The sequence below is a fragment of the Octopus sinensis genome, linkage group LG10, assembly GCF_006345805.1.
Source record: "Octopus sinensis linkage group LG10, ASM634580v1, whole genome shotgun sequence".
In the NCBI taxonomy this organism is placed as follows: domain Eukaryota; kingdom Metazoa; phylum Mollusca; class Cephalopoda; order Octopoda; family Octopodidae; genus Octopus; species Octopus sinensis.
The window spans coordinates 55,136,180-55,156,958 of record NC_043006.1 but is presented as its reverse complement, the minus strand read 5'-3'; the positions used below and the strand labels follow the sequence as shown (position 1 = coordinate 55,156,958).

The 20,779-nt window shown below is 38.0% G+C and overlaps 1 protein-coding gene across 1 annotated transcript in view; it reads right to left on the bottom strand.

Annotated features, from left to right (window-relative positions):
* Nucleotides 1-4,744: 4,744 nt before the first annotated feature.
* LOC115216808 (proteasome subunit beta type-2) overlaps nucleotides 4,745-20,779 on the bottom strand; it is an 87,679-nt gene continuing 71,644 nt past the window's right edge. Inside the window, exons 5-6 of the mRNA XM_029786389.2 lie at nucleotides 6,643-6,692; nucleotides 4,745-4,929 (exon numbers count right to left, since the gene is read on the bottom strand). Coding sequence (XP_029642249.1) covers nucleotides 4,822-4,929; nucleotides 6,643-6,692 — 158 coding nt within the window. The 3' untranslated portion in view covers nucleotides 4,745-4,821. The remainder of the gene's footprint in view (nucleotides 4,930-6,642; nucleotides 6,693-20,779) is intronic.

Sequence of the window (20,779 nt, the reverse complement as noted above, 5' to 3'; positions counted from 1 at the left end):
ACAAGTCAGTTCTTATACACTTACACTGCTGCTTTCTCTGCTACTACCCTCCAAAACTGAAAGTGTTTCTTCTCTCCATTAGGTGCAGACATGGCTCCCAACCACAAAGTTTCAGGCTCAATCCCACTGCATGGCACCTTGCACAAGTATTTTCTAATACATCTATCTCTAGAGAGAGACAGTGAGAGTGAAGGCATGTGGCTTAACCCTTTTGTTACTGTATTTATTTTGAGATGCTCTGTATTTCTTTCAATTACTTTAAATATGACAAAGACTTCAGTAAAATAATTTAGTCATCATTAAGCAAGTGTTAGGAAGATAAATTGTGACAAAGGTTTGGTGGAAGATTTTAATTCAAAACTTATGAAAACAAGACTTTGTACTCAGAGCCAGAGCCAGTTTCAGCAGGGTTGGTAACAAAAGGGTTAATGGTTAGGATATTCAGCCCACAATCATGAGTTCCATTCCTGATACTGTGTTGTGTCCTTCAGCACAACACCTTATTTCACATTGGCAAAAATGAGTTGTATCTGTAGTTCAAAGGGTCAGCCTTGTCACATTCTGTGTCATGTTGAATCTCTGGGTATGCATGTTTGTAGAATGCTCAACCACTTACACTTTAATTTCACAAGCAAGCTGTTCTATTGGCCGGATCAACTGGAACCCTCGTCGTCATAATCGACAGTGTGCCAATTGTGTGTGTGTGTGCACGTGCCTCTTTGTCTTGATATCGCATACAGTTATGAATGAATGCCATTTATTTCCAATATTCTATGAAAACATTTAACCATGGAAAAAATATTACCTAGCTTGGAAACAAGCATGGGTTAGCAACAGGAAGGGCATTCAACCATAGAAAATCTGCCTCAATAAATTCCACCCAACGTCCACTTTTCGATGCAAGCATGGAAAAATGGACTTTAAAATGATGATAATGATTAAAGATTAAAGAACTTTTTAGACATTTGACTTTTTCACAGATTTTCTATATATTTCCCTCGAATGCTTTTTTCTTCCCTTCTTTTTGCAAATGGCTTTCAAATTGATACATGTTGCTATTGTTACTGGCGTTACACAAGGCACGTACTTACACATACACCTAAACCGTATGAACTATTTCTTTATCTTGCTGCTGATTTAACTAAATGAGAAACTAAGATAAACTATTTCAGATATATATCCTGAGTTATCTCCCATTGTTCCTGAGATGATTAAAATGTATACGATTCAGAGATGAATTTAAAAGGTTTTTATTGTATTACCTGACCAATTAACATTTTTTTTTATGACGGGTTGCAGTAAGCTAAGAAATTTAATTTAATAGTAATTCTATTTATTTTAAAATATTCATTACGGCTTTATGGTAAGACATTTGCTTCCTCACCACTCTGATTTGGGTTGTCACACAGCATAGTACTTTTGGCAGTGTCTTCTGCTTATAGCTCCAGATCGACCAAAGCCTTGTAAGTGGATATGGTAGAAAGAAGCTCTTCGTATGTATATATATATACATATATATATATATATATACGTATATGTCCCCCCTCACTTCCACTTTACAATTGATGCTGGTTGCTCATCAAAAACATCAGCCTCTCAAAGTTACTATCTGAGAGGGTGGCTCTCTTTGTCCTCAAAATATCTTTACCTATAGACAATAGGCACTCAACTTCAGCATTGGATGGGATGGTGGTGTTATACTTGGTGAACAGGTTGATCAAGACCTGCTCACCAAAAAGGCAACTTTAGTCAGGCCCTTCTTCAAGACAGCTTCCAACCAGGTCATCACCAAGTTCTGCACCTTGGATTTCAGTGACCTGTAGCTCCTGCTCTCCTGGAACCGAGTGATTTTGCTGAAGAAATCATCTTCCTCATCCTCATTGCTGGTGGTGCTGCTGCCCTCCTTATTGGACTCCATTAGGGCTGTCTCTACGACGTCTCCATGGTGTTTGTTACTCTGCTAACCTGGCTGTTATTATACTGCTCCAGCCAGAACAGGTAAAACTTGGAGTGGAAGGCAGCAGCCAGCTAGCATTGTCTTCTAGGAGGAGCCCAAACCTTTTCGTGATGCCTGCTAGTATCGCATCTAGCAGAGAACTGCAGTACAGGAGATGTTTGAACCTGGCGTCCTTCAACTTCATGACAGTAGCCACTACAGTTAGCAGGAGGCTCCCAAGATAAGCCTGGTCCTCCCACTGGATTTTATCCAAGGCCTTAGCAACATTAGACATCACTTCAGCTGTGTCATCACCATGTGGACAGTTCTCCTATTCTTCTCCAGCAGGTTGTTGAGGACAATAACAGATCCATAAGTAGAGTTTCATCTGGTACTATTGGGGACTACCAACCTCCTCTTCAACGTGTCCTGAATGCTGTCTGACATCATTGTGCTGTGGCTCTGCAGATTCCACAGCTGCTGTGCCTTGGACATAGCCCTCCTGTAGGCCAACTTGAACAAAACTCTGTCAAGACCCTTGTCACCATCCATGCTGGCTACCAAGTTGAAGGTATGGGCTGTACACTTCATGTGCACTGGCAGGTTTAGACCCAGACCACAGGACTCATCAAGGATGACATCAACAGAGACATACTCAACTTTATCCACTCCTCAGCCTCAGGATCCACATCCAGATCAGCAATAGCCTCAGGAATGTTTGGCAAGTGTTCAGCTTTTGTACCAAACTGCATAAATGCCTTAACAAAGTTTTTGCTATTGTCCATCATGGTCCTGGTCACCTTGTCTTGCAGATGGAACATGGGTATCCACCATGGCCTGGCCAAGAACATCAAAGGTATGATGTCTTCTGAACCAAAAAGGCCTGTTGTCTCGTGCAGGTCTTGGAGTCAAGCCAGTGTGCCATTATCCCCATGCTGGACCAAAACGTCTTCACCTTCCATAACAATAAGTGATAACTTGATAAGTTAATAACATACATTGCTGTTGCTGATACAGTAAGACTATCTGTAATGTGAAAAACGCTGAGTGAACACAACTCAAAACTGCAGAATTACACAATGCTACTCAGCTAGCTGCTGCTGCATCGACCAATTACATCTTGTCACATGTACACACAGTCAGCCAATAGCATGCCTAACAGACTCTTCGAGACACACCGACAACAGACAGGAACAAACATATGAATTTTGTCAGCAGATTTAAAATTAGCAGAACTAAATTTAGCAGAAGCTAATTGGTCAGCAAACAGTTTCCAAAGATAGCACAAATGATAATCTGCTAAAGGAAAAGTTAGCTTCGCTAATTAGCTATTAGCAGAACTGTGCCCACCACTGGTTATAGCAAGGACATCCAGCTATAAGAACCATGCCAAAATGGAATGTATGCATAAGACATCAACTCCATAAACTCATAAACTACATATAATCTTCCTGCCTAGAAGGGCAGTAACTCCAAATAAGAATACAGATGGCTTGAGGTCAATCTAACTAATGGAAGAAGGAGGAGGTTGCTCACTGAGCTAATGTTGTTTCTTCATCATACAAGTATTTCTAATCAATTATTTTATACTCCCCAAATTAATCCTTTTGTGACCTTATTTCTGTTGAAATATACTGCCTTTTGTTTCAGATAATTCTAAAAATAATGAAGAATTTATTAAAATAACTTTGTCGTTACTAAGCTGGTGTTTGAAGCTTAAATTAATACATGTTGCTATCAATAAGCTCCAATTCATGACAGACTTGATACAAGAGTCAGTTTCAGTTCTTCAAGATAACTTGGTACAAAATGTCACCAGTGGCACTCAATTGCTTCCTTCAAACTTGACCTGTTAAGTTCCCCAAAACATGATCACCACATTTCTATAATAGAACAGACAAGGCTATATTGCTGGTGTGCAGTCAGTTCTTTAGCTAACATTTTCTTTAGTTTCATTTCTCTACCCAACAGATTCAGCCAGTGGTCCATTTCTCCTACCTGTCCAATGGCAATTGGTCAAACTTCAAATAAAATTGAAATTATAACAAACAAAAATACAGGGTTCAGGTTGCAAGCATTTGTATGATGGATTAAGGCCGAAATACATTTATTAACAATGAATATTCTAATATTCTAAACCTTTTAAAACCAATTTTAAGCAATAATCAACAAGGATTTCAATAAAAACTCAAAATATATACTGAAATCTACAGATGACAGCCAAAGTACAAACATACTATGTATTGCACATTTCTTTAGGTGAGGCATACCTATGTTCTCAGCAAAGTATTGAATACAAAATTAAAAAAAAAACAAAAGCAAATTATCATCATCATCACATTGTATAATGTACATTTTCCCTGATGTCCTGGATTGGACAGTTTGACAGGAACTGGCAAGTAAAAGACTGTGCTCAGCTACAATGTTTGCTTTGGCATGGGTTCTACAGCTGGATACCCTCCATAATGTCAAGAATCAATAATGTTTAAGTATATTTATAAGTTTTTTGTTAACGCAAAATCCTTAATGCTTAATATAGAGTTTAGAAAATTTACACTAGCATTTAACCATTATAAGACTGAACAGATTTATCAGTCTGCCTGTTTCAAGCTAGAAATAATTAAACAAAAGTCAATTTCTTCAAAAATGAATACTGACATACAGATATCTTTTTATTGAATTTTATATAATACTTTTTAAAAGTTTTGATAATAGAAACATCAATAAGCTTTGTATCAAAGTGGTTAGTGTATTTTTGCCTAAATGCATAGTATGATTGCAACTTGAACCAATTATTGAATAAAATACTTTTATTTTTATGAACAATTGTTTATTCTCAGTGGACGTGTGGAAAATGAAAGAAATAGAAAATACAACTATGAGAATCAATTATCTATTATATTTGAGTGAATTGTCGGTAGCTCCCGGATACCATTCTTGTCAATAACTCTAACATGGAATGAAGGCAGGTTGATTACAAATCTCTTTTGTAACTGGAAAATAAAGAATAATGAGAAAATATTGTTAGAAATAGCAAGTAAATCAAAAACATAGAAAGAAACTAAGTAGAAAAGCTGTATTAATATTATTCATATCATTCAATTTACATTTTTCCATGCTTGCATGGATTAGATGGAATTTATTAAGGTAGATTTTCTATATCTGGATAATCTCCTTGTTACCAACCAAGGTAATATTTCCTATGGTCAGTCATGTTTTAAGCAGAAAACTGAAACGAACAACATTGCTTCTATGATGGTGATAACTGTACCCAACCATGACATGATGTCATGACAAGGCTACAAACTCTCTCTCTCACACACACACACACACACACACACACACACACACACATACAGCAACAAGCTTCTTTCAGTTTCCATCTACCAAATTCAGTCACAAGGCTTTGATCGTCCTGGGGCTATAGTAGATGACACTTACCCAAGTTGCCACAGTGGGACTGAACCTGAGATCAGAAGATTTGGAAGCAACTTGTGGGAAGGCGGTGAGGTAGAGCCCGGAGAGAAGTGGTAATTAACACTTTGGCATTAAGAATTAACAGTAATTAACAATTTGGAACAGTTTAGTAAAATACTAAAAGATTATTTATATGTTGCTGTTTAACCTCAATCAAGGTCAACCTTGATTGAGCAGACATTCCAAGTAAGGCTAAAAATCCCAAGCAGGTCCCATGAAGACATCAATACTTTCCGGCTACCCCTAGGGACTAGTACAGAGGCAACCTTCATTTCACTGCTATTATGATTCCCCTAATAACTTAAGCATGATATTAGATGGGATACAAAAATATCTCTCAGTAAATTTCCCTACCATAAAAGGGCACTGCTATGAACTACAATGGAGCCAATCCTTATATTTAACAGTATTACTAGCATCTAGATAAGTAGTTCTCAACCATCTTTTGCCTATGGACCCCTTTGATTCCTATTTCAGTCTACAGGACCCTCATACCAGTTCAATGTTTTAAAAAATCCTATTATATTTTTATAATTAAAAATTATCAGGTATTGTGTAAAAATAATTATTAAAATATTTAGTGAATTATAGAAATAGAACCAATTTATTGCACATAAATTTTGACTGCAAAATCTTAAATGGACCTCCAAGGGTCATGAATTCTGACTGAGGACCACTGATCTAGACAAACATGTAACCTATGAGCAATAAGAATTAAGACTGTTGTAGGATGAGGTACTGAATAAGGGAACGCATGGAATCTCAGCTGGTTTACAGATGGGTTGGTTACATGGAATCTAGGCTAGTCACAAACAGGTGGATATCAAAATGACTAAAGCTGGTGAGACTGACATAAACAAATGCAGCAAGCAAAATGTTTAATTAATTAAAATTACATCCATAGTAAAGCGAAAAATCATTAGATTTAATTTTAAAATCGCATTAAAAAAAACAGTGGTATCTTCCGTAAGTACGGTGAATTAACTTGGTTTTGGAAGTTGTCTCCCTTGCCTTTACTGCTCACACCTCTGCACATCAATGTAATAGTTTGGGATATTCATTTGCATTCCCACCACATTTAACTATACGTTTTTGTTTTATTTTATGCAAAAGGCACACCTAAGTTTCACAGTCTACCATTCTATCCATTTATTTACGAGCCCAGGATACTAGCATAGAGTGGAGATGGTTACACATTCCCTGGGAGTATACGATAATCAAATACTTACTTCATCAAGACAAGTATGCAACAACTGATAGGCATCTTTCTCAGTCAAATCTGAAAAAAAAAGAAAGAAAATTGTAAATAAAATTTTTTAAAAAAACATGCTAGTAATGATTCTTGATATTAACACAACATCGTACAAGAATTAAATTTAAACCCCATGACCATACCTGATCCACTAAGGGTGATGGTTATTATATAATGATTTCTCACATAAGTATACAGCCAAATTTTTTAAGGAGAGAGGTACAGTTGATTTAATAAATAGGTCCGTTGCCAGCCTCGCCTGGCCCTCGTGCCGGTGGCACATAAAAAGCACCATCCGTTCGTGGCCGTTTGCCAGCTCTGTCTGGCACCAGTGCGGGTGGCACGTAAAAAGCACCCACTACACTCACGGAGTGGTTGGCGTTAGGAAGGGCATCCAGCCGTAGAAACACTGCCAGATTTGACTGGGCCTGATGAAGCCTTCTGGCTTCACAGACCCCAGTAGAACCGTCCAACCCATGCTAGCATGGAAAACGGACGCTAAATGATGATGATGATGATGATGATGTTAGTATTTGACTAGTACTTATTTCATGAAAGGTTTTGTTGATCTCAGCAGGATTTGAACTTAGAACATGCTTGCAGTATCAATCAACTACCTCGAACAAATTAATCAAGTATGGTCGCCCTCCAAAAAATTATTCCATGTGATGTGTTAGAAATAAGGACGGTAAGTGGTAGAAAGAATAGAATGCTGCAGTATTTAGTTATAACTCTTTACATTTCTGAGTTCACATCCTGTAGGAATTAACACTGCTTTTCACCATTGCAATGCCAGTTAATAAATAACAAGGGAATACTAATTTATGCAACATAACTCCATCCAAAATGTTTGGCTCATTAGAAAGCACTGTTGTATTGTTGAAGACTAAGTCTTTGGAATTATTTATGCTATATTCATTGCAATAATGTTGGTTAATTCCACTTGCCACTCATCTTTAAGTGTAGGCAGGCCTCAAAGGTAAAAATCAATGCCTTTTTCTGTTATTTTGTTTTGTTTCCTGCTGAATGAAGTACCAGTGAGAGGTATCATCAGTTCAGCCAAACAAATCTCATATATTGGTTTCAAATTTTGGCACAAGGCCAGCAATTTCGGACGGGGGAGGAGTTGATTACTTCACCCCCACCCACCCCCAGTGCTCAACTGGTACTCATTTCATCGACACCCCACTCCCCAAAAGGATGAGAGGCAAAATCGACCACAGTGTAATTTGAACTCAAAACATGAAAAAGGACAAAATGCTGTTAAGCATTTTGCCCAGTGCACTAACGATTCTGCAAGCTCACCACCTTATCAACGTATTTTACTCCACAAAAGTCATATTTACATAAGATAAATAAAAGAAAAAAAAGACTTCCAATAAAACTGCAAAAACAAAAAGGAATCTTTAATTTTAATAAGCGAAACTTATTTATTAGATACTTGTACTTTTGTGGAGGTTCCCCTGGGATAGTTTGATTTGACTCCACCCTATCAATTAGCAATAATAAAAACTGAAGCCAGCCACACTTGGCAATCACAGATGTCCCAATGCAGAGTTGTCATGCCAGAGAAATGAAAAGCAAAGTCAATCTTTATGAGAATTGAACACAGACCTGGGTGGAGAAAATTAATACTGAAAAAGTACTCTGATAGTTCTGCTAACCACACCACCCTGTTGGTATGTGTAAAGGTGGGCATTAACATACATATATATATATATATACATATTAGTCCTGCTGTGAATTTAGATTCCATGGATAAACCACAAGGGATTCAGCAGCTTAGATTTGGGATTGAATTGATTCATCAGGGATCACCGTTTCTCTGTTTACCAAATGTAAAACTATTTACTGAGAATGTAAACAAAACTGTGAATAGCAATACAGTATAGGTCATGTATGTATGTAAATGTAATTATAGTCATAAGTTTCACACACAAACACAAACATTTCAGAGTTGTACTTGTTTGGCAAGTGACTTGATCTGAGCAAATGTTGAAACTGAAACAAATGCATTATGAAAGAGTTAATCTCTCTCTCTCTCTCTCTCTCTCTCTCTCTCTCTCTCTCTCAAACATACACACACACACACATTACTGACTTTGCTTGCTGTACATCTGCAAACTGGTCACTAATGCTATTCCAATTAGATTAAAAAATAAAATGAAAGTAAATGCAATGGTAAATATGTAGAAAATGGCTATCAGGACTCTTCCATAATGTAATTATATATTAGATAGGTGAATCAACATTGATATGCAAATAAATAAAAAAATTTTTTGTAAATTATCACCTTCTAATCAGCACCCCTCATCATCAGTTAACATCCGTTTTCCATGCTGGTTTGACCAGAGTTGGCAAATAGGAGAGTTGCATCAGGTTCCAGTCTGATTTGACATGCTTTCTATAACTGGATGCCCTACCTAAAGCCAACCACTTTATAATGTGTGTTGGGTATCTTTAACGTGGCACCACACATGCACTGTTATGTGGCACCAGCACAGGACACTTGCAGGCCAGTCTGCTCCACCAGTGGGAAGCAGCCGTAACACTTCTGCTTGGGTCCTCCTGGACACAAGGTACCAAAAACTCACTGTACCTCTACAGGGAACCACTTTGCTAAAGTAATGAGCTGGGTTGCTTAGTTCAGCAGCATACTCTGAAGACATGAAATAATGGGTGAGCAAGAATAATTCATTGGCAGACAGTTTTGTTTCACAAGCATCTAATTGATACATGGTTGTACAACCTGCTAAAAACAGCTACCAAAATTTCTCACAAATTACACTCTACCAATCGTAAAAATGAAGCTTATACTGAATAATAAATACAGTTCCTTATATATAAACAACAGGACGCGCATGCGTGTGTGTAGAATATAAGAAAATGGAGATATAGTATTTATAAATATTTATTATCTGCAAAATTCAAACAGTCCCTTACAGCTGTTTCAATTAAACCTAAAAAGATTAAATAGCAATTATTAAAACTATTATATTAGGCAAAATCTTTTCAGAGGGCGAGAAAAAAAGATATATTGTTAGGTTTTTATGTGTCGTATTTTAGAATCAACACAGCAAACAAATATTAGTTATTGAACCAGTAATTCACTGGATGATACCATCCCTTAATGAGGCTAATTTAACTTCAAATTGAATTTGTGTGTGTGTGTATATATATATGATGATGATAATGATATATATATGGTGGTGACCCCCTTCAGTCAGACACTGACCATGGGTTTGCACCTAGAGAGTTACCCTCTGAGGCACAAGTCTGGGCAAGGTTATTTTATGGAAGACCAGCAGTCGCCCATGCATACCGGCCTCCCCTCTCCACGTCACCGATGTTGTCCAAGGGAAAGGCAAAGGGGCCGATACAGCTTGGCACCTGTGACGTCGCAACTCATTTCTACAGCTGAGTGAACTGGAGCAACGTGAAATAAAGTGTCTTGCTCAAGAACACAACACGCAGCCTGGTCCGGGGCTTCTTTCAGTTTCCGTCTACCAAATCCACTCACAAGACTTTGGTCAGCCAGCGGTCATAGCAGAAGCCACTTCATATATATATATATATATATATATATAAAATGTATATATATAGAAAAAAGATATAGTGTTAGGTTTTTATGTGTTGTATTTTAGAATCATCACAGCAAACTTTTATGAATATTATGAATATTGCCAGTAGCACGTAAAAGCACCCACTACACTCTTGGAGTGGTTGGCGTTAGGAAGGGCATCCAGCTGTAGAAACTCTGCCAGATCAAGATTGGAGCCTGGTGCAGCCATCCGGTTCGCCAGTCCTCAGTCAAATCGTCCAGCCCATGCTAGCATGGAAAGCAGACGTTAAACGATGATGATGATTATTCACAACAGATATTAGGTATTGAACCAGTAATTCATTGGATGATACCATCCCTTAACGAGGCTAATTTAACTTCTAATTTAATTTGTGTGCATGTGTGTATATATATATATATATATAAATAGCAGAATAATAAGAAGAAAGTTCTTGCTGCAGTATTGTATATATGTGAAAAAATGAGTAGAAATGGCTTTTTGGTGGGTGATAATTTTTATTTAAATCTTAATAATAATCTTTACAGTGAATTACTCTGATATATGAGTTTTGAGCTTCAAGTAGCCATTTTCAAACTGTATGTTTTACTAGTTGCTTAAAATGCAAAAGATTTTTTCTTACAAGTATACATACATAAAAATATATATATATACACAAAAAAAGGTGGGGAAATATTTTAAAAACATATATAAAAGCATGTGAGAAGAGAGAAGAAGAAGAAGAAGAAGAAGAAGAAGAGAAGAAGAAGAAGAAGAAGAAGAAGAAGAAGAAGAAGAAGAAGAAGAAGAGAGAAGAAGAAGAAGAAGAAGAAGAAGAAGAGAAGAAGAAGAAGAGAAGAAGAAGAAGAAGAAGAAGAAGAAGAAGAAAAAGAAGAAGAAAAAAGAAAAGAAGAAGAAGAAGAAGAAGAAGAAGAAGAAGAAAAGAAGAAGAAGAAGAAGAAGAAGAGAAGAGAAGAAGAGAAGAAGAAGAAGAAGAAGAAGAAGAAGAAGAAGAAGAAGAAGAAGAAGGAAGAAGAAGAAGAAGAAGAAGAGAAGAAGAAGAAGAAGAAGAAGAAGAAGAAAAGAAGAAGAAGAAGAAGAAGAAGAAGAAGAAGAAGAAGAAGAAGAAGAAGAAGAAGAAGAAGAAGAAGAAGAAGAAGAAGAAAACACAGCAGCCATTCAAGAATTTGGACCTGGAGATCTCCATTTCCAGCAACTTTGAGGGCCATCACCGAGTGGTGCCAGGCGTCAACGAAGAGCCTTCGACTACAACAAGACGACCAAAGTTTTTTTTTCCTCTCAAGGTCTGGGGTCTCCCACCCCTAAGCCCTAGTCCATCACCTAATCACCCTTACTCGTCTTGCTGCTTAACAACAACAACAGCAGCAGCAGCAAGGAAGAAAGAAGGTGAAAGAATAGGAAAAAAAGTAAATGAAATCAAGAAAAAAATGAAAATGAATATATGAATATAAATAAAAGTAAAGATAACAATAAAGATAAAACTATTAGTAATTGAGAACAGTGGGAGGAGAACTACGTCCTTCAAGAATAAAGAAATGGAATATTTTATAGTGGTCAATATTGTTGTGTTCTTACCTGTGTGGTGCCTATTGATTTGAGGTCACCTATTCAGTTTTCACAGGTGTGCACTATTAATATATACACACATACACATACTAACAAACTTACATGCCTCTTAACCTTTATACCTTTGCATGTATATACATATGCATACATCCATCCATATATACAGATACATACATATCCATATATACACAAATGTACATACATATCCATTTATACATACACAATATATATACACACACACAATATATATATATATATATATATATAATGAAATAAATAAAATATATGCATACATACATACATATATGTACGTACCTACATCTACATGTATATATACATGCATATATAAATATATATATATATGTGAGTACAGGACACCACAAATAAACGTAGAACTCAACGAGAAACGAAAACATAAAAACAAGGGAACAGACTTTTTTTAACAACGAAAAAACAGAACACAGGACAAACAACACAAGTAACATTCCCCTTCATCAGCTGTCCCCGGTTCGACTCCATGCGTGTTTTGAAGGTAAGGACAGAACACGCTCGTCGGACCGGTCCTTCCTGCGAGGGAATTAAATAAAATTTCCTTGCAGAGGGGTAAAAACAAGGAAAGAAAAAAATGTGACAAGAACAGGATGTAAAAGCAATACAAATAAAAATACGAATACAAAATAAAAATACAAATATAAAAAAATACAGTACACATAAAGAATAAAAACAGGACAAAAAAACAAACATTGAGGGCCTTTTTTAGCCTAGACGAGGAAAAAATTCAGAGCGCAGGAAATAAGTCGTCTTGACTTGTAGCAGGCTGGAGTGAACAGGAAGTAAGGTCGACTCAGCCGTGAGGGAGATGAGGAGGAGTGAGAGAGAGAGAGAGAGATAGAGAGGAAAGGAAACCAGAAAGGGGGAAAAATAAGGAGAGAGACAGACAGGAAGGAAGAAAAGGTCAAGCAAAGGGTTACAGAGTTTCGCGTCATAATTATACATAAAAGCATACTGGGAGAAAGGAAAGAAACTAAACGAAACCACCAAAGAACCACCAAATTGAACGATGCCTTTCATGTCTGTGTGAAATGACTGAACAATCCTGAGAAGTCTTGGAGAACAGTCAATCTTGGCAAGGATTTTGAACAGGCTGTCTCTACTGAATAAGTCAAAAGCCTTTATGAGGTCGATGAAGGTGATAAAGAGTGGTTGTCTTTGCTCTTGGCACTTTTCCTGTAGCTGTAAGAGAGAGAAGAGCATATTGATAGTGGAGCGTTATGCTCTGAAACCACACTGAGATTTGGGGTATACCTTCTCAGTGATTTTCTGTAGCCTATTTAGGGCTAAAGACTTCTCTAATGATGCTCAACAGCAAGATGCCTCAGTAGTTATTGCAGTCGCTTTTGTCTCCTTTGTTCTTATATAGGGTGACAATGTTGCAATCTCTCATATCTTGCAGTACTAATCCCTCCTTCCAGCACTGACACAGTAGCTTCTGTAAGTGGCTAAGTAGAACTCTCCTTGCACATCTGATGATCTCTGGTGGGATGCCATCCAAGCTCTGTGTTTTTCTATGGCTCTGCTCATTTCTTCAACAGTTGGCAGTGCGTCCAGCTCCTCTATGACAGGTGTCTAACACACTGTCCAAGATGTTTTTGTTTTTTTCCTTGGTGTAGAGTTCAGAATAATGTTCCACCCATCTCTCCAGCTGCTCTCTTTTGTCCTTAATAATTTCCCCAGTTCTGGATTTGAGTGGAGCTATTTTGGCTCAAGAAGGAACAAACAACAACAATGACATTATATATATATATCATCATCATCATCGTTTAACGTCTGTTTTCCATGCTAGCATGGGTTGGATGGTTCAACCAGGGTCTGGGAAGCCAGGAGGCTGCACCAAGCTCCAGTCTGATCTGGTAGTGTTTCTACAGCTGGATGCCCTTCCTAATGCCAACTACTCCATGCGTGTAGTGGGTGCTTTTTACGTGCCACCAGCACAGGTGCCAGGCGAGGCTGGTAACGGCCGTGATCAGTTGGTGCTTTTTACATGCCACCGGCACGGAGACCAGTCAAGGCAGCACAGGCAACGGCCACGTTCGGATGGTGCTTTTTACGTGCCACTGGCACTGGTATCACAACTACAATTTCCATTGATTTTTTGATCAATTTCGATTTCACTTGCCTCAACAGGTCTTCACAAGCAGAGTTTTGTATCCAAAGAAGGAAAGGTATGCGTAAGTGGACTGGCTACATCCCAGGTAAAGGCCACAGGTTATGGTCTTACTTGTCCTGCCGGGTTTTCTAACGCACAGCATACTTCCATAGGTCTCGGTCTCTGGTCATTTCCTCGGTGAGACCTAAAGTTCAAAGGTCGTGCTTCACCACCTCGTCCCAGGTTTTCTGGGGTCTACCTCTTCCACAGGTTCCTTCAACCACTAGGGTGTGGCACTTTTTCACACACCTATCTTCATCCATTCTCGCCACATGACCATACCAGCACAATTGTCTCTCTTGCATACCACAACTGATGCTTCTTAGGTCCAACTTTTCTCTCAAGGTACTTACACTCTATCGAGTATGAACACTAACATTACACATCCATTGGAGCATACTGGCTTCATTCCTTGTGAGCTTACGCATATCCTCAGCAGTCACGGCCTATGTTTCACTGCCATGTAGCATGGCTGTTCGTACACATGCGTCATACAGTCTGCCTTTTACTCTGAGCAAGAGGCCTTTATCGCCAGCAGAGGCAAGAGCTCTCTGAACTTTGCCCAGGCTATTCTTACTCTAGCAGTTACAATTTCAGCACATCCGCTCCCGCTACCGACTTGGTCACCTAGGTAACGGAAGCTATCAACTACTTCTAATTTTTCTCCCTGGAATGTGGCGGAAGTTGTTTGCTGCACATTTTCAGTGTTTATTGCTCCTGAGCATCTGCCACATACAAAAACTATCTTCCTAGTTAGCCTTCCTTTGACATTGCTGCACCTGTCCAATCAGAGAAAAATTTTAGAATCAAGCTATTTAATCTGTAACTAAGTCTGACAAAATATATTTTGTTTCACCCTTTAAGGACTTTGTTAAGTGTACATATGTGATCACATGTGTATCTGACTTATGTGGCTGTGTGGTTAGAAGCTGGCTTCACAACTACCTGGTCCCAAGTTCAGTATGGCACCTTGGAAAAACGTCTTCTACTTCTGTCCCAAGCGAACCGAAGACTTGTGAGTGGATTTGGTAGACAGAAAATAAAAGAAGGTCATCATGTGTTTGTATGTTTGTGGTTGTTTTCCATCACCCCTTGACAACTGGTGTTGATTAGCTTATTTCTCCATAACTTAGCAGTTTGGCAAGACACAGAAAACAATAAGTACCAGGCTTTAAAAAAATAAGTACTGGGGTCGATTCACTCAACTAAATCCTTCAAGGTGGTGCCACAGCATGGTTGCAGTCTAATGACTGAAACAAGATAAAAGATCAAAGATGTGTGTTTGTAAGTACACACATGCCCATGTTCATTTACATGCAAACGATTGCTCTGTGCCTGTACTTCTTTATTCACAACCACTTACACCATTTCCCACCTTACCCCCTTGCAACAATCCCTTTACAACCCCACCAAGACCTTGCCCATTTGTCCCCTGAACCCTCCCCCAGCCACCACTACCCTCGCATCCACTCCCACTGCTTACACCATTACCACTAACACCAAATAATCCACACCCATTATCAACATCTCTAGCCTTCAATGACCATTCATTCATCACCGTCACCGCCAGCATCTATTAATGCTCCCCCACACACACACTGTGTACACTCACCCCATACACTGCTATCTGTGTATCAATCTATTCTTTACCTATATGTCTATCCTTTAATTAGTTCCTAACTTAACCAACTAAACAACAGCAGTCCCTGATGAAACCCTTGGGTGATATAAAATGTTTTGTCGGACTCAATTGTGGATTAAGCATATATATTCACACACACACACATACACAAGTGTGGTGTGTGTGTGTGTGTGAGAGAGAGAGCATGAATGCATATACACATAGACACAAATATCTGTATATATGAAGAATAGAAAATAAATGAAAGCATAAAAGAGAGAAAGAAAAGAGAAATGGAAAGAGGACAAGGAAAAAGAAAGTAAAAGATTTAAGGGGTAGGGGAGAGTAAGGGGAAGACAATCATCCGACAGAGGACACTACTCTGTTAGACGAAGAAAAGTCCAGGAAAGAAATATAGCAGACCGAGGGGATAATGGTAAGTGTAGACTCAGACTAAGTCAGCTAGTGAGTCATCTAGTTTTAAGCACATACACACACACCACCCATCTTCTCATGTCTGATATCGGTGTGTGTGGGTGAGAGAGAGAGAGACCTTCCTAACTACATAGTCAGTCACACTCCCTTACTCAATCAACACTGCAGTAACTCATAGGTGCAGCAGAGAGCAGCAGCAGCTTTACACCAATAGATGATGATGATGATGATGATGAGATGACGACATGAATGGTAAGGTGTTGTTCATGATGATGACTCACTAACTGTAAAACCGCAACATGGCTTTTCTTCTTTTTTTTTGTCTTTCTTTTCTATGTAGTAAATTGTCTATATCATTTTCATTGTAGTTGACAGCAGTAGGGTGATACTAGAGGTACTAGAAAGGATAGTGATGCTGATGAGAATGGTGAAGAGGAGCTCGAGAGAAATACTGGAAAAACATCCAAAGAAAACAAAAACAAAAAAAAAAGCTAAATGTGAAGAACCGTAAACTAGGTAAAAAAGATAACAATCAACGGGTCCCTGCTGCAAGTAGAAAGAAAAACGATAGAGGCTCCAAGTTGTATATTTTAAATGCTGCAAAGAAGAGGAGAAAAAAAAAGAAGAAAAAAACACGTTATCCACCTTTGAGGAATTTTCTGGAAGACAAAAGCTGTTTATAGTGGGTGTGACCATATGTGTATGTATGTATGTGTCAGCAACACTAATAAATTTCAGTGATTGCTAAACAAAGGGAATGTTAATTCCTTCTAGAAAATACCAGAAAACATCCGACACCGAAAAGGGAAGGAAAGAGAATTTCAAATTAAATATTGACGCTGATTTCTGATTTTAACACAGAGGTCACAAATCTGGGGGGAAAAGGTTTGTAATCATTGAATCAGTTCCTCTGTATAATGTCTGGTGCTTACTGTGCTGTTGAGAGAGTTTCTATGTGGTCACTTAATTGCTAGAAATACCAGCCAAATCTCTTTTAAATAACACCCTACTATCTTTTCAAAAGACAAAAATAAGTAATCTCTTTTATTTGTTTCAGTTAATGGTCTGTAGACATGCTGGAGCACTGCCTTGAAGGATTTAGTCAAAGAAACCAATCCTAGTGCTTATTTTATTGATCTCTGTTTTTGAAATGCTAAGTTATGGGGATGTAAGCAAACCAATACCAGTTGTCAAACTGGTTGAGGACAAAAACAGATACAAAGACACACACACATATACATATGTGTATATGTGTCTGTGTCCACACACACACACATATACACACATGACAAGCTTCTTTCAATTTCTGTCTCCCAAATCCACTCACAAGGCTTGGTTAACCCAGCCCAGGACTAGTGTAGAAGACACTTTCCCAAGCTGCAACACAATAGGACTGAACCCAAAGACACGTGGATGGGAAGTAAGCTTCATAACCACACAACCATGCCTGCACTTCACTATGTCCATGCTTGAAAATAAATGGTGGGATGGTCATGATAAGTATAGCAAATCAGAGCTGAGCAGCAGCTAAACAAGAACTGGTACATATTTAATTAACTCACATAGAAATTAAATACAAAGCCATCCTTTGTAAGATTTGAACCTAGAACAGAGGGACATAACTAACCAACACAAAGCATTCTGTCCAACACTACTATTTTTTGTTAATTAATAAATGAATTAATTAGCTGATAGTCAACAATAACAATATTTAATATATTAATGAATTGGATTGTTTGTTGTCCGGAACAGTTCAATACCAGATGGGGGAGAGAAACAACCTCCCTAATAAACACACAGATGCACACACATACACACCATACCTTGTCACAAATGTTGGAGACGAATGAGGTATTCATGGAAGAAAGAAAGGGCTACATTTCCACCATGTCAACATGAAGACACATATGTAAAAGTATTATTAGTGGTGGTGGTGGTGGTGGTGGTGGCAGTGGCAGTTGAAGAAATATAAAGGTGAGGCGGGAAGAGAAATAAAAAAAGCATAGAGAAAAATCAGAAAAAGTAAAGAAGAAAACAGAAAGAGCTGGAGGAGAGGAGGTTAGGGGGGGAAGTAAGAAAAGAAAAATAGAAGAAAGTAGAAAGACCACCACCTCCAGATAATGGCTTTGAATGGAAGTTGAATAGTGGAGGGTCTAGGAGAAAAGGAGAGGGACATGAAAGAAGAAGTGAGTCCACTTTATAAGAAGCATAGTTGTAATAATAATAATACTGGAGAGGGTGGTTATTAAATATGGGCCAGTTTACTTCATAAGGACTAAAGGAGAGAGGGTGGCGGTTATAAGGGACAAACAGTAGAGAAGTGAAATGGGTGAGGGGAATTTCAGACAGGCGTTCTAACATATGGGAGGAATCTAATTAAAAATATGTCAAATATAATATTTAATTGAGAAAGGTAGGATGAGGTGTAGGAAGAAGAGAAGAAATTCTTGTTGTTATTTAATTGTTTCCATTCACATGTGCATATACTAGTATCCACATACACTCACATACATACATACATATGCACTTAAAATGCATACATACATACACATAAAAATATGTTACATACACATGTGAGAATGAAGGAGGTGGGGAAAGAGATGGAGCATATTAGATGTGATTCTGTGCTAAGAGATATGAAGAGTAAACCAACTCCACCCACCTATGCCCACCCAAATCTCTCACTCCCTCTGTTTTTCCCTCTTTCGCTCTCCCCATCCTCCTCCCCTACATACACACCCAAGTTTATAGCAAGTAAACATCTGTCTGCTGTTTTGTAGTGAAACATCTGCTGGTTCCATAGATAACACCAGACAAGACATCATAAAACAAGTAAGAAAAAAAAAAGCTAACCCCTACCACGTACCCTAGCGACCCCACCCTCCTCTCACAATACTCAGAATCCATTGGAAGCAAACTTTAGAAAGAAAAAGGTTTGATTAATTTGTGGTTTCAGAAAGAAAAAAAAAAAAAGTGGGGAAAGGCAAAAGGTTTTTTAAAAATGTGTTACATGTAAAATTTTGAACTCTAAATGAGAAACAGGGTAAAGAAGGACAAGGTAAGTTCAATTGAACTTAAAGGGTTTTACTGTGTTTCACTTAGGTAGCATCCTTGTTAGATCTAAGTGTACATCTCACCAGTAGGGTCGATTTTATCATTCATCCTCGACCTGAATTTGATAACTGCACAGGGGTACTGAGTGGTGATGCTGTTAAAAATATATATAACCTTTGTCCCTCAGAACAAAATTGACTTTATACCTGCAGGAGACGAAAGTCAATCTGGAGAAATGTTCATTTCAGCTTTCAAGAGGAGGTGAGGGGAGGGAAAAAAAAACTCTTGGCACAAGTCCTATGATAATATTACAAGGAGAATTTGATAAGTTCAATTTCCAAAAGTAATGAAGGCTAATATTTCATTTCCTTGCCCTTTGGTCTGAGAGAGAGAGAGAAAGAAAGAGAGTAATGGTGCTATGTATTACACTGTCGGCAAGCAAGAATAATAAAATATTCATTTTTAGCTTGCCACAAGAGACAGCTGCACCCCCCCTCTCTATATCTCTTTCACTTGGACTTAACTTGTTGGCAACACTAACCATCACTTGATAGTTGGAAATTAATGTTTGTGCATATTTGTACTCAAAAGTGCAACAAACAAAATTACTTGTGGAATTAGGACATGTACTTTTATGTTCTAAGCCCAAATGCCATCCAAGCAACTTTGCATTTTGTGTTTCCCAGAGTTGATTTAAAATATATCTGCTGGGTCAGGAGGAAGAAGCCATGCCCATGGGTTTTGCAGGACCTCCAAGACCATTGAAAATGTTGCAGTTTAAGGCCTGCAGGGAAGACATTAACAGGAATGGACATGGTGGTTGGTGTGAGACCAGCAGGATGGGGGTTGACACAATAATGGTGATAAGGGGAGGAAAGATGAGTGAATTTTGGGAGCCCAAATGGAGATGCCACAAAACTTGTCAGCTCCATAGAACAGAGGCCATTGACATAGTGGTAGAGAGAAAAAATGTGTATAGACAGTAAGATGTTAAGGGAGATTTGGCTACTACTTCCAGCAGATGAAACAGTCATGTAAAAGATACATGTTGACTCATCAACTCAAATATTTGAGTGACCAATGCCAGACTCCACTACAGCAATGTCTCTCTCTCTCTCTCTCTCTCTCTCTCTCTCTCCTCTTCCCAGATTAATTCTTCACATGCTTGACAAAACACTTTTACACATAGAAAATGTCTAAATGTAGAAACCATTGTGTATAAGGACTTCGCTATAAAATTATTTATTATGACTAAACACGTTTATTAGTGATATAATTCATTCGTTAACATAGGGGCATGTGCTAATTAATTTAGCATACAGATAACTTATAATAATCCCTCTTTCTTTCTCTCTCACTCTCACACACACACAAGTATTTGGATGTATGCATGTTAGTATATATGTAGGTATATACAAGAAGATATATGGAATCATATGCACCCACTGACAATAGACCAACACTATCTTGTCTATATATTTATCTTGTATTTAATATATAACTCCACATCAAAATTAAATTACAGCTACAACAAACCATAACAACGTAAGACAGAAAAAAAAATTTGTATTTTCTTCTTGGCTGCAGCTAAGGTCACTTGATATGAACCTTGCATTTGACATTGAGTCACATGACAAACTGTATCTATCTC